Source organism: Labeo rohita, chromosome 13 (genome assembly GCF_022985175.1).
Source record: "Labeo rohita strain BAU-BD-2019 chromosome 13, IGBB_LRoh.1.0, whole genome shotgun sequence".
Lineage (NCBI taxonomy): Eukaryota > Metazoa > Chordata > Actinopteri > Cypriniformes > Cyprinidae > Labeo > Labeo rohita.
Genome location: NC_066881.1, coordinates 19,308,862 through 19,327,834, shown reverse-complemented (window position 1 = coordinate 19,327,834; position 18,973 = coordinate 19,308,862). Strand labels below are relative to the sequence as shown.

The 18,973-nt window shown below is 35.0% G+C and overlaps 1 protein-coding gene across 1 annotated transcript in view; it reads right to left on the bottom strand.

Moving 5' to 3' along the window:
* Positions 1-18,973, bottom strand: part of slc24a3 (solute carrier family 24 member 3) — a 92,362-nt gene that overhangs the window by 10,261 nt on the left and 63,128 nt on the right. Inside the window, exons 3-7 of the mRNA XM_051126044.1 lie at positions 11,667-11,743; positions 6,117-6,191; positions 4,571-4,655; positions 4,375-4,478; positions 292-366 (exon numbers count right to left, since the gene is read on the bottom strand). Of these exons, the coding sequence (XP_050982001.1) occupies positions 292-366; positions 4,375-4,478; positions 4,571-4,655; positions 6,117-6,191; positions 11,667-11,743 (416 nt within the window). The remainder of the gene's footprint in view (positions 1-291; positions 367-4,374; positions 4,479-4,570; positions 4,656-6,116; positions 6,192-11,666; positions 11,744-18,973) is intronic.

Genomic DNA, 18,973 nt, shown 5'->3' with positions numbered 1-18,973 from the left:
AAGTATCAACTGTAACAGTATAAACTTTAACAATACAGTTTGTTCTTTCAGTGAATCCAATTTTTAACAAGGTGCTGTGAGTATCATCTCAGTTACTCTGTGTCCTGTGTACTATTAATCGGTGTTTGTTGTTCCTCTGTGCTGGGAACACATGCAGAGTGTGGGCAAATAAGAGTCCTGTGCTGCAGGCCACGGGCCCCACGGGAGAGCCACTTGCTTCTCCTCTCCTGCTGCGTGAGGAGGCCCATAGGCATCATGGGAGCATGAAAAGCCACTTAGAGTTCTACTCACCACGATCAGAGTAGTCACTGAGATAGTGTAGTACACCGAGTCTCTCATTAACGTCCAACACGAGAGCCGTACTGCCTGCATCGACAAGGGAGAGAGGACGGATGAGAAAGAGAGACACACAAGTAATAAAGAAACAGTTTGCACATACACACCAAAAACACACACACTAAGACTCAAAGGGAGGGTGACAATGGAGGGTAAAATGGTTTAATTTAACTGATTTTCTTTCACTGGTCATCTTGAATTAGTGTTTTTTTATTGTGGTGACAGAAATCATAAAAAAATGTAAAGGTAAAACACACCTAGTGTTAGTTTAGTTACTTAGTGTTAGTGTTAGTGTTAGTTTTAATCTGTAAAAGTTAAAATGTTGCTACCATTTTGCTATGTTAAAGTTCTGGCAACCACAGCTGCTTGTTGTTTACTGTACACTGCCGTTCAAAAATTTGGGATCATTAACACTTGCAATGTTTTTTAAAGAAGTCTCTTATGCTCATCAAGGCCGCATTTATTTAATCAAAAATACAGTAATATTGCTAAATGTGATTACAGTATAAAATAATAGTTTCTATTTTAATATATTTTAAAATGCAATTTATTCCTGTGATGCAAAGCAGGTTTTTTTATCATCCATTACTATCACATCATCATTCTGATATGCTGATTTATTATTGGGATTATCAAAGTTGGCACTGTCCAAAAATTCTTTTGGAACTTGTGATACTTTTTTCAGGATTCTTTGATGAATAAAAAGTTAAAAAGAACAGCATTTATTCAAAATAGAAATCCTTTCTAATAATGTAAGTCTTTGCTATCACTTTTTATCAATTTAACACATCATTTCTGAATGAAAGTATTAATTTCCTTAAAAAAATAAAAATGTACTTACCCCAAACTTTTGAACGGTAGTGTATGTTGTTAGAAAAGATTTCTATTTTAAATATATTCTGTCCTTTTTTCACCTTTTATTTATGAAAGTAAAAAAGTATCACATGTTCAAAAAAACAAAACAAAAAAACAGCACAACTGTTTCTAGCACTGCTAATAAATCAGAATATTAGAATGATTTTTGAAGGATCATGTGACACTAAAGACAGGAGTGATGATGCTGAAAATTATGCTTTGATCACAGGATTAAACTAGATTTTGATGTATATTAAAATAGAAAAACATTATTTTACATCGTCTTTCACAATATTTTTTCCTGTATATTTGATTAAATAAATGCAGCCTTAATGAGCATAAGAAAAATCTTTGTTTTTTTTAAATAAAAATCTTACTGATCTCAAACTTTTAAACTGCAGTGTGTACATTTCATAGATTTTTTCCCCTTTTTTTTAGTGTTTTATGAAGAATCAAAGGATATCCTCTAACATTACATTACAGGGCACTGATTATAAATGGGACACATTTGTATCATTGTATCTTTGATAATGATATTGCATGACAGTTGCACAGTATATAAAAAAGTCTCTATTCTACACAATAAAACTGCATGCTTCTTTCATTCACAGACTCAGCTGAAAACCCTGGTATTAAAGGATTTTAAAATGTGCTTGTCATGCCTTTACATCTTACATAATGTGTAATCTGTGACTATTTCCAGATTTTTTTTGAAAAGTTGGTGTTGGCTTGCAAACTTTAGAATGCAGAATTAAAGTGTGTGAATTGGAAGCGACTGAAGGAAATTAATGAAGTAGGAACCATATATGGACGTGACATCCTGTGTTGAATCCAGCTGATTGAACCATGTGAAATAATCCATATTGAATGTGTGTCATGTTGTGTTGGGCGATCCTTCCATAAAAAGCATTGATCTACGTCAGAGCTCCGGAAGTAATACGCCATCGCTCACGCCAGCACAGCTTAACTTACACCACAGGTGACACTCTTTGCTTTGTGTTTCCATGGCAACCAGAAGCTCCATTGTTGCAGATGTGTTTTTTTCCCCCCCTTGACACTGATGGACTCCTTGTGTAAGTGTGCGAGCGTCTTACGGCCTTGTGCCATTTTGGGAATGATTTACTGACATCACTAACATAAGATGCTAATTTTGTAAAAATGCCCAAGCACAAACCACTCTGTATCACTTGTATGTCTGTGCATAAATAAAAGTATACATATAAATACAGTTAAAGTCAACAGTTTACATACACCTTGCAGAATCTGCTAAAATGATTTAACCAAAATAAGAGGGATCATACAAAATGCATGGTATTTTTTATATGGTACTGACTTGAATAAGATATTTCACATAAAAGACATTTACATATAGTCCACAAGAGAAAATAATAGTTGAATTTATAAAAATGACCCGTTTTTTTTTTTTTTTGTGATAGTTGTTCATGAGTCCCAAGTTTGTCCTAAACAGTTTAACCAGTTTAACTGCCCGCTGTTCTTCAGAAAAATACTTTAGGTCCCACAAATGATTTGGTCTTTCAGCATTTTTGTGTATTTGAACCCTTTCCAACAATGACTGTATGATTCTGAGATCCATATTTTGGATCTCAAGGTTCAAAGAAGGTTCAAAAAACTCACTGATGCTTCAGAAGGAAACATGATGCATTAAGAGTCAGGGGGTGAAAACTTATTGAATTTGAAGATCAGGGTAAATTTAACTTATTTTTTCCTCTGGCAAACAGGTAAGTATATTCTGTGGCTTCTGAAGGGCAGTGCTATATAAAAAAATATATATGCTATTTAGGCAAAATAAGAAAAATGTATGAATTCTTGATCTGTTCAAAAGTTTTTACCCCCAGCTCTTAAGGCATTGTGTTTCCATCTGAAGCATCAGTGAGCTTTTGAACCTTCTGTAATAGTTGCATTTTGTATGATCCCTCTTATTTTGGTAAAACAATTAACATTTTGCAGATTCTGCAAGTTTTATGTAAACTTTTAAACAGGATAATTTTTTATAAATTCAGCTAATATTTTCTCTTGTGGACTATATGTAAATATCTTTTATGTGAAATATCTTATTCAGGTCAGTACTAAATAAAAAATAACATGCATTTTGTGTGATCCCTATTATTTTTGTAAAATAATTAACATTTTGCAGATTCTGCAAAGTGTATGTAAACTTTTGAATTTAACTGTATGTGTATAAAAAGCACATTTTTAACATATATAATAAAAATCTAATAAAAATATGATTAAATACTACATATTTCCAAAATAAATTTCCTGACAATTGTTCATTTGTATTTATACAGTTTTCAATGTATAATGGAAAAGACCATGAAAATAAAACAGTTGTGTTTGTGTATATGGGTGTGACATAGGACTGTTCTGAGGTCTATCAGACTACCCATAATGCCTCTATTCGCCTGCCAGATGGTGACTGGAGAAAGACTGGGAGAGGAAAAAACTATTAAGCAGTTTCCCATGCTTGTGCAAAGACAGAATAACCTCATATCCTCTTTTCTTTAACATAGTAAGGGTCTCAGGAGGTTAAACCGAGAGAGCGTGAATGACTGAATGAAGTGGAAAGCAAAGACGACAGGATGGAAACAACAACAAAAAAAAACAGTTCCACAGCTAACATGGCTGACCTCATCGGCTACTCTCAGTGACCCCAGAGAATAGTCTGCTCACTTCTTACTGTCATTCTGCACTAAGTAATGGCTTTTTTAGGGCAGAGGTTTACGAGGGGGATGCACAGGTCACCTCATTCATCTCTGAGACGCCCTCTCACAAATGCTGAGAATTCATAATGCTTGCTCAGTACATTTGTGTCGACTAGCTAAAGAAAAATAATGTCTTACTGGGAATCCACAGAGACTGTAGCAAATGAAGATGTAAACAGTGCTGGGGAAAATACAGTACTATAGCATTCTTCCACTATGGGGTCAAAAGATAAATTTACACTTAGGAAAACTATAAAACACTTTAATTTATATAACTGAGTCAAAAACATAGCAACACTAGCATTTAACAAAATATTTCGCTACCAGTTTATTTACACAAACTGGCTGGATTCCCGTCGCTATATATAAGAAAGATATAATAGCTTTTCATTTAAATTGGTTTGAAACATTACCTAAAAACATCTTTTGGGTGTGTTTTAATGTGCAAAGCAATGAGCACCTGTGCAGTGAAGATCCCACACACTCCGATGATGCAGAGGATATTGAAGACAGCAGAACCCACGATTGTGCCCACTCCCACATCTCCTTTGGTGATAAATACACCTGCACGAAGAAGACAAAGGGCACGTGAAGATCCATGTTTAAATGTGAGGGGTATTGTTTTCCAAAGACAGGCTGTGTTTGGACATGTTTACCTATGACTGAGGTGAAGAGTTCAGGAGCTGAACTTCCTGCTGCCATGAATGTGGCTCCTGCTACATCTTCACTGAGATGGAGGCGCTACAACACATTTACACACAGACAGAGAGACATTAAAGGGGACATCAATACAAAATTCACTTTTAAATGTTTGCATATAAATGTGTCCTAACAGTGTGTGGACACAACCACCCTACAGTGATAAAATTCCATTCAATTCTTTTTTTTTAATTCCCCCAAAAACCTAAAAAGTCTCATTTATCAAGCTGTTTTCATTTTTTAAGCAATATGACATCATATTGCTCAAGCCACGCCCACGACTGTTGACAGACTGGCCTGTATTAGCATATTTCAGCCCTCAGCCAGTTCGTAGTGAACATAAGACTCTTCGTTTTCTCCCGACATCAGATCCACTAAGGATGCAGCGACTTGATTATGATTATTTGCAAATTTCCTTTCCTCTTCCATGGAAGAGAGGGGCGGGGTAAGCAGAGCTCATTAGCATTTAAAGAGACATGCACCAAAACGGGTCACTGTGAACAGAGCTGTTTTTGACAAGGTAAAAATGGTGTTGTTTTACATGTCCATTGAGGAACTTTAACCAAAGTATGTTACAGACATTTCATGAAGATCCTAAAGAATCATATCAACTTGTGGAAAATGGGCATCCGATGTACCCTTTAAAAATGAAGTAACAATATTTGCACCAAACAGAAACCAGCCATAAATAAAGACTAATTTAAACGAACTAAAGTTTCCTGAACACTCCTCCCATCTTCTATTGGTCAAAAAATAGAAATATTTAATTTAAATATTTTGGTAACACTTTACAATAAGGTTTATTAGTTAACATTTGTTAACTACTATAGTTAACATGAACTATCTTAGTTAACATTAATTTCAACATTTACTAATGCATTAATAAAATTAAAAGTTTTGTTTGTTGATAGTTGATAGACTGTGTACTAACATTAACTAACAATGAATGACTATTTTAATTAACCAATATTAACAAAGATTAATAAATACCATAAGAAATGTATTGTTCATTGTTTGTTCATGTTAGTTAATACATTAAATAATGTTAGCAAATGACACACTGTAGTGTTACCAATATTTTCATTAGAGATGCACTGAAATGGAAATTCTGGGCCGAAACCAAAAATTCTGGATGTACTTGGCCGAAAACCGAAACCGAAATGCTTTGTAATAATTATTTACTATTTTATTAAATATTATTAAGTAATTTGTAAGATTTAACTGAAATGTAACTTAAAAACCGAAAACTGAACACTGAAAATGCCATTTAGTTAGATTAAAATAATGTTAAACTGGAACAAAACAGAAATATTTAATTAATATATTTTCATATGATAACTATAACTCATTTCAATTTATAAAAACTCAAAATAGCTGTACAGCTTTAAATTAGCTTAGACTGTGACAAAATATGAAATAAATAACTACATATTTCACCTTCAAACTTGCTTTAAATGATTTAGCAATTCTACATCATCATCCAGAACATAATGAATGTCTTACCTCACAGATCTTCTCCAGAGAGGGGACAAAGTAGTCATCACACACCAGTGCCAGTGCGTAAAACATATACATGGCCTTTAGAGAAAGAGAGAAAGAACGGACACACAATTACTTAAAGTTGCCCTCGCTTAAAGTTCCCGCTTTAAGCCTTTTGAAGCTCCAGGATGCAAAAATGAAAATTCTGTCATCATTTACTCACTCTCACGTCATTCCAAACCTGTATTAGTTTATTTCTTCTGTAGAATTAGCATGAAAATAATACTGTGGAAGTCAACAGGCATCAGAAACTGTTTGGTTACCAACATTCTTCAAAATATCTTCTTTTGTGTTCAGCAGAAGTAGCAGGTTTGGAAGAACTGAAAGGTATGTAAATTACGACAGTTTATTCTTTCTGTCAAAACGGTCAAATGGTTAAAAACCACTGCATTTTCAGAAAAGTGCATCCAGGACATTTTATTCAAAACTTCACCTTTAGAAATGAAACATGAGGGTGAGAAAATCATGACGGAATTTTCATTTTCCTCCTTTAAAGTCAAAAGTGTTCCATTCTGGAAATACCACCTTAAATTAGATTGCGACATCTGATGAAGCCTCTGTAACTTCACGTTACATAAGAAGTTTAAAAAAAACAGACTTTAGAAGCCATTGCAGGGAGCGCATGAAATTTGTGCAAAGCAAAATTCTTGCGTGCGGGCACATTTGGGTACATGAGTGTCAACACCATTAAATTCTCAGAGCAATCTGCCCTCCAGTGGGACGGCTGTCTACTGGGACTATTCAGACCTTTTCTTAGAAAGTGTCCCGACGACAGAAAGGCACTGATGGAAGCTGGTGCCCTTTACAGAGTGAGGGGTGGTGGGGGCTGGAGGGTTCAAAGTTTATTTGTCTCATACTCAATGGGGATGGAACTGATGTTTTTTTTTTGTTGCACAGTCTGACATGTTTTACATAAAAGAGCTGTGCGGAGATTAGTTGCTCCAACATCTGCTGTGGTCAGATGGGTGTGAATCGCAGATGTCCCTTGACATGCAACACGCATATGCATGTACATACAAAGCTGGCAACACTTATTAAATAAATTAATTAAATAATATATTTAAAATATATTAAATATTGCCATTAAATAAAACATTTGAAAATATTGAACATGGATTTACGTAGAACATATGCACAAACATGAATGCAAGCACACACTGTCCTCTCAAAGCAAGCTCCCATTCACTCCTGGGACTTGTTTGCCAACTGTTTCCCGCCAAGACTTTGCCAATCGGTGCATCTAATTCAGCCGCCACGCTGCCATGCTTGCAATGTGTGCCCATTACGTAATCTCTGCCCACTCCACTCTCATTCCCTCCTCTTCCTTTTATTCTTGACCTTCTGACAAGGCAGAGCTGGGCTACGAAGCCCCTAAAGATAAATAAAACATGTAAACAGCTGGAGGGAGTCTTAGAGGGTTTTCACTGCAGCTTTTACCATCCACTCACTCTCTGCTTACATGGGCAACTACCTAAACAACACACAACAATGGCAGTGTCACACCAACCCTGCAGGGGATTTCAGCAGGAACACACAGTACTGCATCAGTACCTGCTTCACATGGCATGCTTCACTTAAAAGTGTGCTCAGACATGGCCTATGGGGGCAGGAAAGCCTGATGCATGATGAATAGTCTCTTTGTGAGAGCGTACAATGATGGGGGTGGAATAAAGCAACTTAGTTTATTTTATTAAATCCAACTGCAATGGATTTATTAAGAGAGCATTCATGTAATAATTCATTTTTAAGGTTCCATATAAATTAAGTTCTACGAACATGCATTTTTCTTATCACTCGATTTCTTTAAAAACAACAACAAAACAGCTCATTTCTAAGTGACAGCATAATTGCTTTAGGAATATGAATAAATGTGTGTGTGTGTTTTGTGTGTGGTTTTTTTTTTTTTTGGCTGTAGAGCAGGTAGAGCAGTTTCAGTGAATCATACTTCAATGAAAAACGATTCTATTGGGTCATGACTCAAAAAGGCTTTGGACAGTCACCCAGCTTACACTGCTTCCAACTTCAAGTGTTATTTCACTTTGGCTCCTTTTTATACCTCCAGAGAACACTCAAATCAATCCATGAAAGAACAGACACTATAGGAAATATTGTTGGCAGAGGGATCTCTATTGTGTTTTATTGTAAACAAATCATTGCGTCACCTAGTATAGACTGCCAGAGACTATTAAACCACTGTCTATATAAAATTTCGCTCTCTATATGCACTATCACTGTAGTAAACAGAATTTTGGGTAACTAAAGCACATGCCAGTTGAAATAAAACTTTTCAAATGTGTACAGGCTTCATCACATTCTAGACCATACATAAAGAGACATGAACTTTGATGCAAGTTCTGGAAAAATGGCTGGAAATTTCAAAGGAAAGAAATGAATAAATCAATGTGCACTCTGCATAAATAATATACTAGCACATCAGAGGAAAGAATACTTTGCATAATAAAAAAAGCTACAACACATTAAAATATTAAAAGCAACTATTATTGATCTTAAGATGTATATATTAAATATGTAATGTATGCTCGTAATCTTTTCATGTTTTACATTTATTTTCTTAATATATAATGATACTGTATATAATATATTTAATATGAAAATATAGTTTTTTCCCAAAATCTATAGTTATTATATATTAGGCAGCATTTTGTACATTCAAAAATAAAATTTAAATTTTTGCTATAGCAGTGAGTAATGAAGTAGACACATCAAGCTAACATACATAATTGCTATTGGGGCATGTTGTCACATACATCTGTTAAATTAACTTGATTTGTTACACTGGTTAATAGGGCCGGGTATGGAGTTTGATCAGTTTTAGGCACTATCGAGTATCAAAAAATGTCATGTTGTGTACCAAATTTCAACACCTAAGGGAATAATCTCGTCAACGTCAGTGAGCCAACGAGCAAGCAGCATGTTTGATGTGCCTAAATCAAGTGCTGGTGATTGGCTCTGGTGAGGCATCAAGGAAAAACACTAGTTTACGCCGATTACACCCAGAGACGTGGGTCACACGTGAGTGTGTGAGTAGTGTGTAAGCTTCCAACCCCCATAGATGTAAGTCTACATTCACACTAGTGCAGTGTTTTAAAATAAAAACAATCCTCATTCACACACTGCGTTTCAGAAATGACCCGTCTACAGTGCACAACCAAAAACACGTGTTACGTTACATTCATGCACACTCTAGCATAATGCTGCATAGGACAATTTATAAGATTTATACTATGCTTTTACACAAAACTCACTTTAAACCACCACTTAGTGTTTGTAATAACTTCCAACTGCAATCTAATGTGTGTTTTGACCATATAATGTTGATGAAATAGGCTATTTGTGGCCTTATATATCAAGCTAATCGCTACACCTGGTTAGCATTTTTCATGTAAACACCCTGTATTGTTATGGAAATAGACAAAATCTCATGAAAATCACATACAAATCATATACTGTTGTAATTGTGTGTTTATTAACTGTGTGTTGCATCCATAAAAATGTTTTCCTGGGTTTCGGAAACGGAAGTGTAATAGACATTCATCATTGGAGACAGGACGGCAGGGTTGCCAGGTTTTCACTACAAAACCTGCCCAATTGCTACTCAAAACTAGCCCAATCACATTTCAGTAGAGGTCCCCCAGTAAAATTTGCATTCCAGGGTGTAAAATACTGATTTTTTGGTGGGTTTCCCCTGGTAAAACTCGCATTCCAGGGGCTAAGTATCACGTTATTGGGGTCGCTTCAACTCGCGGCAACAGTGTTAAAGTAACCCAATTCTGTGGGAAAACCGCAGACTTTGCAACACTGCATTGCAGGTTATGAAGATTTAATAAATTGACATATGAGCAGCGAATGAGCTTCCTCTGAGTCAGAACAGCAAATGTGGAAGAGAAAACACTGACACCCCTGGAAGCACACCGCTGGAAGTTTTAACACAAAACACTTTATTAAACCTATTTGCACTGATTTATTATGTTGGTTACATTTTGTTTTTTCTGCAGTGACTAAGAAGATGAGTCTTTGAGTATATAAAAACGTCAACAAGCTGAAAAAATAAAACCAAAGTATACGCAAAGTATAAAAAAGTATAAAAAGTATTAGAGTAATACGCAAAGTATGCCCAAATGTATACGCAAAGTAAGAAGGCGCAACTTTTATTCTAGCTGTAGTATTGTTGCAGCTGCCACCATGTTGTGGAGATGCTCTGTGTGTCCTTGCGAAAGCGAAAGCACTTTGTTTGGCCTTCCAATTAGTATATATATATATATATATATATATATATATATATACACATACACAACTAAATTAGTGGTTAAGTTATATTTACAACACTGTTCCAGAACTGTACAATGCAAATATTAAGTGTGTGCAGCGCATTTTATGGAGGATTGTTTCCTGAACCTGGGAGAGTAGCCTACAATGCAGGCTGTTTCTATAAAGTGGAGCAATTCCAACTTTGCAAGGACAGTTTGGTGCTTCTGACTCACAGCCTGTAAGTACATTTTTACTTTTAAAGAATTTGCTACTGACTATACAAATGCGAGTTTCGAACAGTGTAGAGTGGTGCTTGTTGTCTGTCATTGCTACGACCACAAATGCATACATGGTGTTATGTTGACGCGGCACGACGCAACGCAACGAAATGCATAAAAAGACAGTATGAGTCATTATAATCAGTAATTGTAATGTCCTCACCGGATGCAACAAATGTCTAATTTATAAAAGGTTTTACTGTTTTTGTCTCGTTGCGCCAGGACATGGCATCACAACGTGGTAAGGGCCGAAACATTCCATCACACGCTTGAGGTATTCAGACAATCACAATGAACTGGATAGCTGGTTAACCAGAATGCACTGTGCTTTTCAGAATATGAGCTTTGTAAAAGTCAACGCATTTCAAAAAGGCTGTGCAGACAGGAACAACAGTAATGTACAGTATGTGGAAAATAATGTGTTTTTTGAACCCCAAACCGCATAAACACATTACACCAAATACACAAAAGAATGTTCATTTTAGCACCACCATATGACCCCTTTAAAAAGGATTTACTAAAATTGGCATCGAAAAAAGTACCATTTAGGAACCAGTATCGAAGTCAACGGTATTAATATCATAATTTTTTTTTTTTTTTACAATACCCAGCCCTACTGGTTACTGTGGCAAAGCCACTCTGACTGGACATCAAGCTCTGACAACATAATTTAAGTTGAACAAATCCTTCACTGCTTGAACACCTCCATTCGAGTAAGGTAATACAACCTGAAAATTAACAAGATCAATTCATTCATGCGTACCAATGAGCAAGTCACTTGGAAAATCCTTTGTAGCCATTGTAACAAATAGCACAGGTGAAGTCAGACACTGCCCTGATGCTTGAATGGAACACAGAGGCATGTAACTTCAACTGTTTAGTAATTTTATAAGTTTCAACAAGAATAAGGCATTCAAACTTCTGTAACAAATGTTGAAAAGGAAAAGCAGATAATAGAGATACTTACACACAGAACATGCAAGGCTACGGCGCCCTCCATTCGCTCCTGGTTGGTGAAGATATCATCAGGGAACTCATGTATACCTGCAGAAAACACACACATTTGGCTACATGAATAATCAATGTATAACACACAGAGCAACGAACATATGTCTCAGAGATTCTTCCCACTCATTACATGTCATGTAATTAAACATATGGATCACTTCAGAGGAAAAAATAGTAAATGCTTTCAATCACAGACTAATTATACACAGCACAAGTTCATCTCATTAAAGCAGAATGTGCTGGCATGTTCTTTTGTCCCCATTAAAGGGCTAGATCACTCAAAAATGAAAACTGTATCACTTTGAAACAAAAAAGGAGATATTTTGCAGAAATGTCCAAGCTTCTCTCTTCCATCCAACGAAAGTGAATGGGAACCAAAGCTATAAATTGTTGAGTCTTCTAGTCATATTAATGGGCAATGAAGACACAGAAGAAGTTGTTGAACAAAGTCGTTATTTTTGTTTTCTCTGCACACAAAAAGTATTCTTGTAGCTTCATAAAATTAAGGTTGAACCACTGATGTCACACGGACTATTTTATCGATGTCCTTACTACCTTTTTGGGCCTTGAACATGGTAGTTGTGTTGCTGTCTATGCAGGGTCAGAAAACTCTCCGATTTCATCAAAATATCTTAATTTGTGTTCCGAAGATGAACGAAGGTCTTACGGGTTTGGAACGACATGAGGGTGAGTAATCAATTATAGAATTTTCTTTATTGTGTGAACTAACCCTTTAAAAGATGCAAGGAACAGACTAAAATTTAGGCAATTTTTCGCTAAAAATTTTGCCTGTAAAATCTTGCTTGACAGCCATAGTCACCATTCACTTTCATTATATAGAAAAGAGCAGCTTGGACATTGTACTTAACATTTCCTTTTGTTTCCCATTAATATTATAGGTTTCAAAACACATAAGGGTGAGTAAATGATGACATAGTTATTTTTTTAGTGAATTATGTGTTTAAAAGTCCAAAAATAGTTCATTATTCATCAACAGAACCCATACAGTGAAACACTTCTACTGTGATCACTCGGAACAAGAAAATTACTTTATCAGACGTCATTCACTGAGCTTCAGAGAGAATTGACAACTATATGACTGTGGCATTGGCGTGATTTTCAGGAGCTGTTATTGCGGTTCTGACGGCATTGCTGCTGCTCCCAGTCCATCGCTGCTCTGTTAACAAGCTATTCACTGACACAGCGTGTCACCCGACCGGCTCCATTGATAAGCCCGCAGCCTGCAGACAGAATCGGGTCAGTGAGAGTGGCCACTTATTTGCCTAGATTCGGTTTTACATGCTGTAAGATTGTGGGAGTGACAAAGTCAGCCGTGAGCTCTCTGAAGTGTTGCAATTGTACTCGTTCCTACACAGCCCGTTGCCATGACGTCAACATCCAAGATACTACAGGCCTGATTGAAAAGCACTGAGACCCCAGAGACTGGCTTTGTTCCATTCGGGGAAAAGCCTGATCTCTCCGTGCAAAATGTGAAACCTGATTTATTTCATTGCTGACAGAAAAATAACTGTGTGTAACTTTGAACGCCTGTCACTTTTTATGACTGAAAGACAGACTATATCTAGAGACACTAAAATAAATTGTTTGTCTGATCCTCTCACTCTGTTTTTTTCTTCAATATTGTTAGAAATAAAGTCTTTTTATGTCTGTAAAAGCAAATTTAATTATTTTGCATGCTGTTTTATGTTTTATTTCTTTATCTATAGACACATTTGCTCCTAAGGACTTTTAGAAAAAATTCTCTTAAAACAATTTTAACACCTCCACTAATTTAATTTGTCCACTCTGTAATTGTTATTATTTTTCAAGTGTAATAATTACAGATATAGGAAATAATGAGCAAACAAAATATTTTTCACAAATGATTTTCTTCACATTTGCGATCTTGGACCACACAAGCAGTCTTAAGTACCACGGTTATATTTGTAGCAATAGCCAAAAATACATGAGTCAGAATGATTGATTTTTCTTTTATGCCAAAAATCATTAGGATAAAGATCATGTTCCATGAAGATATTTTGTAAATTTCCTACCGTAAATATATCAAAACTTATTTTTTGATTAGTAATATGCATTGCTAATCTTCATTTGGACACATTTAAAGGCAATTTTCTCAATATTTTGTTTTTTTTTTGCTTCCTCAGATTCCAGATTTTCAAACAGTTGTATCTCAGCCAAATATTGTCATATGCTAACAAACCATACATCAATGTAAATGTAATCAGCTTATTAAAAAAATAACCCTTATGACTGGTTATGTGGTCCAGGGTCACATATCATGTCTCATATTTCATTTTAAGCATGCTCTTCACTGACACAGGTGCTTACACATGTGTTAACTAACTTTTCAATAACCTTTACTAGTGGCAAAATGGTTGGTTATGATAGAAATTACATCACAACTATGGGGTAAGTCAACAAAGATAAATATTTCATTAAAATCATTTTTGCATGATAAATATTATAATTCTTTAATGGTTTTGTAAGATTATTATAGTTTTAAAATACAGTTTTATGATTGAAAGACAGACAATATCTAGAGAGGCTAAAATAAATTGCTTGTCTCATCCTCTTGCACTATTTTTATTTTCTTAAATATTGTTAGAAAGTCTTTTTATGTCTGTAAAAGCAAATTTAATCATTTTGCATGCTATTTTGTTTTATTTTATGTTAGACAGATTTGTTCCTAAGGACTTTTAGAAAATAAATCATCTTAAAACAAATTTGACACCTACACTAATTTAATTTATCCAATAATTATTACCAGAAAATTCAGCAATTTTATTTTTTATTTTTTGTATTATTTTATAATTATAGACATGGGAAATAATGAGCAAAATATTCTTCACAGATGATAATTATTTTTCTTCACATATCACGTCTCATACACTACCAGTCAAAAGTTTTTGAACAGTAAGATTTTTAATGTTTTTTAAAGAAGTCTCTTCTTCTCACCAAGGCTGCACTTAATTGATCCAAATTACAGCAAAAACAGCTAAATTTTGAAATATTTTTACTATTTAAATAACTATTTTCTATTTGAATATATTTTAAAATGTAATTTATTCCTGTGATCAAAGCTAAATTTTCTTTTGGCGAAAGAATAGAAGCATCTTTTGGCGAAAGAATAGAATATATTATAGAAATTAATGCTTTTATTTAGCAAGGATGGTTTTTGAACTTTCTATTCATCAAAGAAACCCTAAAAGATATATACACTATTATGTTTTAACACAATAATAATAATAATAATGATAATAGTAAATGTTTTTGAGCAGCAAATCAGAATATTAGAATGATTTCTGAAGGATCATGTGACTGGAGTAATGATGCTAAAAATTCAGCTTTGAAATCACAGAAATAAAATACATTGTACAATACTTTCAAATATTTTAGAGTTTACTGTTTTGGCTATACTTTGGATCAAATAAACGCAGGCTTAGTGAGCATAAGAGACTTCTTTGAAAAACATAAAACTTTTGACTGGTAGTGTATTTCATCTCAAGCATGCTAACTAAGTACACTAACTTTTCATAAACTATTACTAGTGGCAAAATGGGTGGTTATGATAAAAATGACATCACAAATGTGGGAAAGCAAAAACAAATATAAATAATTTTCACACTATAAATATTGAAATAATTTATCGTTTCATTATTTTTTATAGTTTTAAAATATAATATTTTATTACTTAAATTCTAGGTTTAAAACAAGAAATGAAAAAATTAAACTACACATAAAAAGCAATATGAAAAGCAGGTGAAAAGTATATTTGCAGTTTTTGGTTTTTGCTTTAAATCTACTTCATATGTTAACAAAACAAAAAGTTGTAATTTGTTAAAAAACAAAACAAAAATCGAATCCTGAAATCATTAAAAAGTGCTCATAGATTAAGAAACATTTTCAGATTCAGCATTTTCACAATTGACTGCAGAATTGCACAACAAATACAAACAATGTGATTTCCTCTTTGCACAGATGTAATGTTACTCTCTTGTGCCGCCACATTGTGAGCAGAGTTGACAAACTACAAGCTAGTTCTCAGTTTCATATAAAGATCAACATAACAGTATTTGTATAACACGGCAGTCATTACAGGAATATCTGCAAGGGTGTTTGTGCGTGTCCATGGCTGCGCATTGTGCAGTGACATTCTCTCCCAGATCACCGGGGAGGTTGAATGCGTCAGCAGGCTTCACACTGCCCCCAATGCCCTAAACACCACAGAGGTGAACTCAAGCAACCCAAAAGAACTCACAAAACAATGCTTTATCATCCACTAGCAACAAAAAAGAGGCTCTCACCTGGTGCTTCTGTATGTATGGTATATTTATTGACAAATATTTCATAAAAAGAGAGACTGACCCTTACTCTACAACCTCTAGGTCTCAAGTGCGATCCTATTCCTCACTTCACCCACAAAAACAGTGCTTAACTCAAGACAAGAGGCTTCTGATGACAAACAGATGAATAAAACGTTGGACCCAGAGTCAGCTGCCTATTTTTATCCAAGGAACAACAGATCCGCTCTGGTGCTCTTGGTTCACATGGGTTTCATTTTTGGTGTGTCCTTCATTAGAGAGTCACAGCCTCTCGGTTCTGGTCCCTTCGCAGAGCGCTCCCTGGCACAAGAGATTCTGATTAATCTAATTTCAATTACAGCGCCAATGAATAAAGCAGCGCTAAACAATAGCCAGTTACTGCGAGCGGATCAATTAAAGAACACAAAACAACAGCAACAGAAACATGAACTTGGCAGGGTTGAAAGGGTCTACGGAAAGGTCCCTTTTGTAATCATGGAGAAGGCAAACAAACAGAAATGAATTCGAAATCTCTTTATTGTACACTGGCAGCAGAGTTAAAACAAATGGATGAGGCCTCGCTTCCTCTCCCAGAGCGACTGCTAGCGAGAATTAGACGAGAACATTCCAAGCTAGTGAGAAAAGACTAAAATCGCCCGGAAAGCTAGGATAGAGAAGGACAGGGTTGATTCTCAGCAGGATTTGGACCTTGCACAACCTCCTCCTCTAGAGTACCAGGAGACTATTGGCCAGCAGGAAGGACATGAAGACTGTCCACATACATTAACCGCTGTCAGCGCCGACCCCCTGCTCCTCCTCTGAGATCTGCTCAACTCCTCATGAGGACATGAGACAGCCGTACGCATCCAAGTTCCCTTCAGTGCACTTTGCAAGCTTTGAGCTGTTGAAATAAGTCTACTTCAAAGGCTAAAAATCTGAAGATGTAATGCTTCGACTTCAAAGTACACCAAAATGCTGCCTTTGCAGATAGTATAGGTAGGAAGACAAAAAGGTACAAGGTAACATCCTCTAAGACACCCACTAAGATGTCTTTTGGTTTGAACGGAAAGAATAAAAATGCTGTCTGATGGAACCTAAGGTTCTTTTGTAAGGGGTCAAACAGATTTGATAAGAAATGAAAACTTTTATTAAGCAAGGACACATTAAATAAATTGATCAAAAGACAGATTTCTACATTAAATAAATGCTGTTCTTTTTAACTTTTTATTCACTGAAAAATCCTGTATTACAGTTTCCACAGCACAACAGTTTAATAATATTAATAATCATTAAATTAGAATGATTTCTAAAGGATCATGTGACATTGAAGACAGCAGTGATGAATAATAAAAATTCTGCTTTGCCATTACAGAAATTAATTATATTTTTTATTAATGTAAATGTATTAACATAGAAAACAGTTATTTTAAATTTGAATAATATTTCACAATATTACTGTATTTCTGATCAAATTAATGCAGCCTTGATGCGCAGCATAAGAAACTTGTAATGTGTGTTTATGTGTATATCATACATTTAATATTCACATGCACGCATATATCTAAAGCATGCATAAGGGTATTAAATATATGATATAGAAGACAGGATTTCATTAGGTGTTCATACAGATTATTTTGTTATTGTTTTTATGTATTTCTTTGTGTGTGTGTGTGGGGATAAGCATATTTGACCCTAGACCACAAAACCAGTCGTAAGTAGCACAAGTATATTTGATTCCAGATTTTCAAACAGTTGTATCTCGGTCAAATATTGTCATATCTTGACAATACATCAAAGCTTATTTTAGGTTTATACAGATGACATATACATTTTAGAATTGACCTTTATGACTGGTTTTGTGGTCAAGGGTCACATAGTAAATTGTAAATAATGTCATAAGATAAGATTGAGATGACATAATTATGAACTTGACTATTATTAATATTGATTATTATTAGTAAGCCTTTTCAGACATGTACAAGTTACAATTGTTCTGTTTTGTGTTGAGTTGTATTGTTCTGTTTACTGTATTATTTTTACATGTTTGAAATAAAGTAACAGTACCAGTACCAGAAGCTCACTGGAATTTGTTTTAGATGATCAGAAATGACGTTACTGTGCCTTGAAAGCCACATTTCCTATGAGACAAAAAGACAAAACACCGCCTGTTTAGTCATCGAGTGACTGGACAGTGAGGCAGCAAGGCAGCTGCCTGAGGTTTCGGACATAGACACAGCCATGGAGTAGCTGTCAGTCAAACAGAGAGAGTTAGACATAACAGCTTAACTAAGAGTCAGACCTCTGTAATTCCAATCAACAGGAAGGCAGCATCTATTGTCAATTAAATCTAATTGATGAAATTTAAGCACTTCCGTCGTCAGGACAAACAGTAACTGGAGAATTTCTACTTCCTAAAGGAACCACAGTTTAGAGCTGTGAATATATCGGTAGTTGTTGTGCTGTGGCTTGTACACATATAATGTACAGATGCAACTATTCATACAGTAAATTGATGTCCAAAGACACATGAAAACTATATGCTGCTATATAATACTATATGTATGTATTGTAGATAGATAGATAGATAGATAGATAGATAGATAGATAGATAGATAGATAAATAGACAGATAGAGCGGCTCTGTGAACTAAACCAATAAAGAGCACAAGTATTTAAGATATCAAATTAACTTTAATTAATTCATCCCCTGTGGCCTGGGAAAGCCGGATGGGAAGAAAATCTGGAGTAAATCTTGAGTAAGGTGAGTCCTGACAGATATTTTCCTTTATTAGCAACCTTTTTGAGGGTGATATAAATGTTGTATGTATAATAACTAGAAAAAATGGGGAAAATACATAAAAATTACAGTTTAACTTCCTAACAGAAAAACATGGCATGGTGGAGACATATTGTTTTGCTCTTCATTGCTTATGTTTGGTGATTAC